The sequence below is a fragment of the Nothoprocta perdicaria genome, unplaced genomic scaffold (assembly GCF_003342845.1).
Source record: "Nothoprocta perdicaria isolate Ctin4 unplaced genomic scaffold, notPer1 scaffold_552, whole genome shotgun sequence".
NCBI lineage: Eukaryota > Metazoa > Chordata > Aves > Tinamiformes > Tinamidae > Nothoprocta > Nothoprocta perdicaria.
The window spans coordinates 30755-38360 of record NW_020455813.1 but is presented as its reverse complement, the minus strand read 5'-3'; the positions used below and the strand labels follow the sequence as shown (position 1 = coordinate 38360).

The 7606-nt window shown below is 37.1% G+C and overlaps 1 protein-coding gene across 3 annotated transcripts in view; it reads left to right on the top strand.

Moving 5' to 3' along the window:
* Positions 1 to 7606, top strand: part of CHID1 (chitinase domain containing 1) — a 36548-nt gene that overhangs the window by 4153 nt on the left and 24789 nt on the right. Inside the window, exons 1-7 of one of the 3 annotated variants that reach the window (XM_026048573.1) lie at positions 67 to 96; positions 1026 to 1089; positions 2117 to 2283; positions 3985 to 4134; positions 4927 to 5059; positions 5972 to 6016; positions 6427 to 6533. In XM_026048573.1, the coding sequence (XP_025904358.1) occupies positions 2158 to 2283; positions 3985 to 4134; positions 4927 to 5059; positions 5972 to 6016; positions 6427 to 6533 (561 nt within the window). In that variant the 5' untranslated portion in view covers positions 67 to 96; positions 1026 to 1089; positions 2117 to 2157. Of the gene's footprint in view, positions 1 to 66; positions 97 to 1025; positions 1090 to 1906; positions 2043 to 2116; positions 2284 to 3984; positions 4135 to 4926; positions 5060 to 5971; positions 6017 to 6426; positions 6534 to 7606 lie in introns of those variants that run through there. The other 2 variants (XM_026048572.1, XM_026048574.1) reach the window with 2 other exon arrangements.

The window sequence follows — 7606 nt, the reverse complement described above, 5'->3', positions numbered from 1 at the left end:
GGCGCGGGTAGGCCGCCACGAGAGCTGACTGTGTCACATCGGCCCGGCCGCCTCGCGGGCTGCAAGGGCGGCCTAAAGCTCCGAGGCAGGTCGAAGGTGAAAGAATGTGGGCATTATTTCTGTCCTGATGATATCTGGGGAAAGGCAGTGAGGTTTAGCCTAGAAACAAGTTCGTTTTCACTCCAGGATCTAGCTTCTGTGAGTCTTGGTACTGTGAGATGGTAATTGCCATCTTGCTCAGTATTGCTCCACAGTAAGAAACAAAGCTGATTTCTTCTTCAGATACAAAATATAAGCATTAACTCTGGTTTCAATGTACATACCATGTCAGTTTTGTGAAATTACGCAGTTTCACTGGTTGCTTCTTTTGGGCGGCCTAAATCTATGCCTGCTGTCTTCTCTCTCTAAAATGAAGTATTTAAGCAGCTGAGTAAAACGGACATTACCTCATCTGGACACTCACTTTGATTATGCAACATTGTGTGACCTGGCTTAGAGATAAAGCTCAGTTTCATGGCAATTGAATGTTTGAGTGTTTCTCAAAAAGTAAAAACAAAATCCCAGCACTCTAAATTTACCAGTTGCACAAGGCCACAGGAAAAGTCAAACTTCCATTTAATCCTACTTACATGTTGCAGTAGTAGAAACACAAAGTAATAGAGCGTTACTACGCTGCTGTTGCTAAAGAACAAATCATTGATACAAGATTCCAACTAAGATTCAATTTTGGACTAACTGTCAGAAACCATTGATAAAGGCTCAGCACTTTCTATAGATCTGGATTTGAATGTTGGCCTGTGATAATTGGCAGATGGATATAATCGTGTCAAGAAAATTAAACTATTTTGATGGCCAACTAGAGTTCAGTGAGGAGTTTTTAAACTTTACGATATAGAAAAAATGGAATAACTAGTCACCTTGAGGACAAAATGGAAGGGTAAGACATTAATTATTGATAATAGTGAAATTCAAATTGCATAGCAGTTTACAGGGTAGCATTGGAAGACTTGCTCTTTTTTTTTCAGTTTTTAAGATTTGACTGAATTCTTGAAGACATTTTGTACATGAGGTTTGTGATGAAATGAGCTGGTAAGTACTCAAATGGTGGAAACCTTTTTTTAAAATAATGCAGGAAAAACAAAATTATTTTAAGAACAAGGGGATATATTTGACAGAAAACTTCAGACAGTAAGGGAGAGGGGTTTTTTTTTTTCTCCTTCCTCTCCATTAGGATCTCAATTATGAGAAGTGGGCTAGTATATATATAGAGCCATTAATCAATTATAGATGGAGGCTAGTCCCAATGTGATCCTGAGGAGTTCCAGAATTGCTAGCAAGTTACTTTCCTCCATTCTGTAATTTTATCTCCTTCCATCCTTGGTGGTTTTTTTTTTTCTTTTTTCTTTTTTTTTTTTTTTTTAAGTCCCTCTACTGGCATGGTGTTGGTCTGATAGATAAGTAACACTGAACAGAACTGTTCTCAATTAATTCTTATTTCCTTTTTCTTGAACTGGGACAAACTCACAAAGCCATTCTCTTGTGCCAAAAAGATCATTCCATCTTTTCCACCTCTTCCACCTACCCTACCTCTTTTTTTTGTTTCTTTGTTTTCTTCCCCAGTTCTATGTGTGTCACTAATTTAGCAAGAGATTGAAAGTAAAGCTGTTACCTATTATAACTATTAGAATAAAGAATTACAGCTGTGCCTTGACTGACATGAGCCTTGTCAACTGGGTTTGGCAGGTGCAGAAACAAACAGCGTCTCTTACTTGCTATAGAAAAGATAGAGCTGAACTTAATTATCATGGGCAGCAAACACCTATCTGTTTCAGCTGTGAACCCTTATACCTAATTAGGTACCCTCTAAAAGGGAGGCTGCAACACACTTTCCCTCTCTGCTGCTTTATTCATGGTAGGCTAGTAAAGGAGAGAGCAAGAATGTTCAAGATGGGATTTAAGAAGTTCTGAAAATGCTGTGTTATTTTGTTCCCAGAGCAAAAGCAATGTTAAGTCAGGACTCTTTAAAAGCGTGAGAGTATAAGGTAGGACAAACATTTGATTTTTCCTGGACATAAAGTGGAATTTTTCTTAAGTTCTTATGCTTGTATGTTCACAGAGAGTTGAATCCTTGCATTTTCAAGATAGGAGAAACCTGATATGGGAAAAGCTGAGATGAGGCTTCTCTCTACCCTGCTTTTTCTAATCATGATTTGTTGGCTAGCTGAAGGTACCTTGTCAAAGACGGATGCAAAAAAAGGTGCTTCAAAAAAACTAGAGGAAAAGGTAAGAGAAATAACTGAAATACTCGCTTGTAAGCATATTTAATGAGCTATTAGGCTTTGAGAGATGCTGAAGGGATTCTCATTCAGTATGATGTGACTAGGGGTTTCTAGTGAAGCTCGTGCTCATGAAGAAAGCTATTGGAAATTGTCCATTCAACTTTTCCAAGTGTCACAACTGCTTCACTCCTTAAATTAATGCAGTCTAGACTTTCGGAGCTTTTGTCCCCTCTATAATCTGCTAAAGAAGGAATTTTTCCCCTTGTGTGTGCAGCTGAAGGAGATGTTCATAGAATCTTTAAGGTTGGAAGGGACCTCCAGAGGTCATCTAGTCCAACTCCCCTGCACGTGCCGAGCCACCTAGAGCATGTGGCACAGGACTGTGTCCAAATTTGTTTTGAAGGTTTCTGGAGAAGGAGACTCTGCAACTTCTCTGGGCAGCCTGTTCCAAGGCTCTGTCACCCTCACAGGAAAGAATTTTTTCCTTACATTCCTATGGAGCTTTTGGACCAATTTGTGACCGTTGCCTCTAGTTCTATCAGTGGCAACCACTGAAAAGAGGCTGACTCCATCCTCCTCACTCCCTCCCTTGAGGTATTTACAGACACTTATCAGATTCTCCCCTCATCAGATCTCCCCTTATCAGATTCTCTAGGCTGAAATGTTTTTTCATTTGTGTGTGTCCTTAGCTGAGCTCATAGATTATACACAGTTCCCAAACATATTATTAGGCCTTTTGGATCTCTGTTCTTGTTTGCCAGAGCTACCTGTGGTGTAGTTGAAGCAGGCTTTCTGTAAAGAAAGATGCCAGGGACTACTGCCTTTAGAAGCTGTGAAGCAGTATACTTAAGCAAAAATATCTCTACTTTAAAAGACTTCATAAAATCTTGAATAATAATCCCCAAATCTCTCTTTTTTTTTTTTTTTTTTTAATATTTGGAGTTAATATTTCAGCAGTTGTTAGCAGAGAAATATAAAGGCACTTTAAAGAGATTTCAATAGCTTATAAGGCAGCTAGTTTCTCTGCAGGTACTCTAGAATTTGCAGCTACTGAGACTAAATGGCTGTGTTTAGCAAGACTGGAAAATTACTGCTACGTGTGGTGTAGGTTTATGTGTAGTAAGGGTATTAATTGGGTATTATATGCAGTTCAGCTTCGAATCATTTCTAAAATTTAGGATGACTGTGTGCTGCAAGCTTGGTATGGACTTGCAGAACTGATTATTAATAACTTGAGATGTTATTTCTTCTTGCTGTTGCATCATTTTCATGTTTCTTTGTCCTCTGTCAGAGTTTAGCAAGTGTGAATGTCCAGGTGTGACCAATTTCAGGTGTTGTTCTGGGGCCCCACTCTGACTTTGAAAACTGTTCTGTTAAAATATTTGAACTTTTCTTGCCTAATTGTTTCTTCACCTGTTGGTACAACAGTAATCAATGGTGGTGACTGTTTTTTTAATCTTGTCAGTTCTTGTGGGTTTTTTTGATCCTTTTTTTTCCCCTTGCTGAATAGTTTTACTCTTGATGACAGATCATTTCCAAACTACTTTCTGTTTCACTTGTAAATCAAAACTAGTCTGCCCCAGTTAAAGGAGGTGTTCAGAGTTCACTGTATGTGGTTGTATTTTTTTTTCTTTGTTTCTCCTCTTCTGCTTTTGGAAGTGGCTGCTTGACATGGCTGTTCTCAAAACTCTTTTTTTCTCTTCAGGCACTACATTCTGATAAAAATGTACAGAACCGGGGACTGGTAGTTGTTGATCCAAAGGCAAAGGATATTATACTGGAACACAAAAGTTACTGCTTCAAGGAGATAAAGGAAAGGCATTTTTCAGGAGATGTTCTGGGTTATGTTACTCCTGTAAGTCAATAAAGTATAAAGCTATTAAAAATGGAACTTGGAATGAATATGCAGTAGATAGTGCTAATCTGTAGTTTTCCATCACTAATATGAAAGTACTGAGACCTTCTGGTCTATAGTCAAATAATTAGAGGATTATTTCAGAAACTGGCATGGTGTTCAGGTTCTGCCTGCTTCTTGTTGGAGTCCAAGTTATGTTGTTGTGCTTCTTGCTGGTTAAAGTAGGCATATTTCCTTTTTGGGTCATGTGAAGTTGTAGTAAAGTCAGACCAGGATGTGCTTGTACTATCCAGCTACCAATCTGAAGCTTCTAAATAAACAGTAAAACTTCTATGCTACTATCAAATAGATCTCTTTTTACTATTGAGTCTTATTATTATTTGGAGTATCTTCTCTTGAATAATACATGTTCTTTCTTTTTGTGTAGAGGATGCTTCTCACTTGTTTTGTTCTTCTGCCATTCAGTATAAGAGAAAGAAATGTCGTGTAAAGTTCACCCTTTTCAAGTTCTCTTGAACATAAATGCAGATCCTGTTAATTCAAAGCTCTGTTGGAATCTAACTGCAAATTCTTATAGTTTGGATGGCTTTACACAAAGTGAAAAGTTGCTATTTATGCGGATACCAGGAAATTTTCAGAGTGCCTTTCCTAATCAAAAGAAAACAATATCCTAGAAGGTTTTCTCAAATTAGCAAGTGAGAAACTGGCAAATGATTGTTTGTGTTATCTATAAAACAATTAAAATGGACTATGTATTTTGCTGGTATAACTCACTTTTCTTTCTTTTGCAAGTGGAACAGCCATGGCTATGACATTGCTAAAATATTTGGAAATAAATTTACGCTGATCTCACCAGTTTGGCTACAGGTGAAAAGGAGAGGAAAGGAAAGGTTCCAGTTCACTGGGCTCCATGATGCTGACCAAGGTTTTATTTTCTTTTTCTTCGTATATGCTTTACAAGTAAGATCACAGATTCTGTAGATTGATGAGTAGTTCTGACAATATATTTATATGGATTTTTTCCCCCTCTGATTTGTAGTAAAGTACTTTCTGACATTGAATTTATAGTAGGTTTTCTTCAGTGAACTCTTTCTGCCCTCACTTGAGTTCACGTAGGCACATATTTTATCTACCAAAAATAAGTAGAAAGATTAGCTCTTCTGACAGTCCTCCCTCAAAAAAGACAGAAAACATGTACAGGCAGCACTACCCTTTGGTGTTTCTTCTTGCAAAAGTTTTGAATAACTTTGTTTTGGATATGGAAGATATGTGTACGTTTTAGAATTGTCTTATGTATTTGTTTTAAATTCTATGGCTGTATCCAGAAATTTCCAGCCAGTTTAGATTTCAGGTTGTGTACTTTTAAATAGTAGCTAAATCGCTTATGTTTTTACATTAATTGAAATATTTGTGTGGCATCTAAACCAAAACAGCTAGAATTTTGATCTTGCTGGTGCTTACTAACAAATTCACATGGTGAACTAAAACAAGCCATTTGAACTTACTAAACACCATTTGGGAGGATTTTTGAGTACAGAAGTGTTTTTCTTAGTAGGCTGATTTCTGTGATGATGTAAAAGCCTAAATAGTAACAGGAGGGAGGAACAGAGGAGGGAACTCTTATAAGGCTCTAGTAACTTCTGGTCATGGCTGAGGGTTAATAGTCTTGTTTTCTGGATATCAAATCTCATTTCCACTTCATTGCTTATGGACTAGTAATCTATGGCAGAGAGATTTGATGAAAGTATGCTACATTATTTGAAAACTGCTTGAAAATGGTCATTGACAACATCGTTCACATTTTAATCGCTGTTCTTTTGCTTGATTTGTTTGACAGGCTGGATGAAAGATGTCAGAAAAAACTCCAAAAACATCAAAATAGGTCAGTCTCTGTTTTACATAAGTTGTTTTTGTGTTTAGCCATTAGGAGATTGAGAAAGGAATATTAGGGGGTTGCACATCTCAGCTGATAAGAATTTCTGGCATGGTAGTACAGAAGAGGCCTTGTTTTACCTCTTTTAGCCCCTATCTCCCTTTGAGGGAGATTTGCCATTTGCACTAGTGCTCACCTTTAACCTTAAAACAGAATGAAGATGGAAGTTCTCGATGTCAGTTTATCTACTCTGATTATGTTGGTTAAAGAGCAGTGATCTTAGCTGTCAGCACTTTTGTTCAGTGGTACCTTTGTATAGCATAAAATTATAGTTTTTTCTTTATGTTGCATGATACTTATATTTAGGATGGATACTAAATTCTTAATTTTCAGTACTGATTACTTTCTCTGCTTGACAGTGCCTCGAATTTTGTTTGATGGCTGGACTTACCAAGACTTTGAAAGTGTTTTTGGAAGTGAGGATGAGATAGAGGAGCTTTCCAATAATATGGTTCTGCTAGCCAAGGTAACAAGACTTAAATGCTTTTAAAACATTGTGAGATAATTTTTAGCTTCTTCTATTAAGTATATATTCTTCTAGTATTTTTATATTATACAAAGCGAAACTTTAGTAAAAAAGGAATGACACAGGATAATTCATAGTGTGTTCTAGAATATGTCCAATTCCGGTAAATATGAAGTGTAGATATACTCCATTTAAAGTGAGACCATGTAAATTGATCAACATAACCTTACTAAGATACTACTTGCTGCTACTCTGACTTTTGTTAGTTAAAAAGAATGGCCAATTAAACCCGTGTTAGCTGAGAGATTAAAAATCACTGACACAACAGCGGATACCCAAAACTTCTTGTGGAAGTCAGGCTTTCTTTTTGTTTTAGTGTTTTCTCTGGTAAGCTGGTAAAAGGTCACTGGTGCATGAGTGTTGTGTCCTGTGCTGCAGGAATACCTCTGGGCTCAACATGCTAGGCTTAATGAGCCAGTTTTAGTACAGCTCAAATACAACTCACTGAATGCGTGATACTGTACGCTTTGCTCAGAAAATCCAGTTCCTTTCAAATGTTGAGAGACTGTGGCAAGGAGAAAGAATTTCCTTTAAGGAACGGTTGTTGTTTGCCTAGGTGTTCTGGGAAGTTCCTTAAAAACTTCAGAAACATATGTAGAGGTCTGGACAATTTGTACCCAGAAGACGTTTAATCTCAGTGGTTGGTGTTCCTACATTCCAAAGTTAGTATTTACATTTTTAGACTGAATTCCTGGTGAGTGGCTTCCCAGTGTGTATGTGTATACAAATTTATGCCATGTGACTTGCATAACAATCAGCTTTCATTTATAGCTATTTTTTCCCTATCTGATACTAGCTTATCCTGTGAGAGGTGAAGTCAAAGAAAGCTAGTAGAAATTAATTTTGAGTTTGCATGTTTCTTGAATAATCCGTGCTTCACTTTAACTTTTCTGAAAAGCTATGTAAGTGCAAAGATGAAGCTGTGTAACTGCAAAACATATTTAAATAATGCAAGAAAAAGTAATTTTGTTCTTCTTTAATGTATTGTCTCTGATACCAGTGTAATAAAGTAT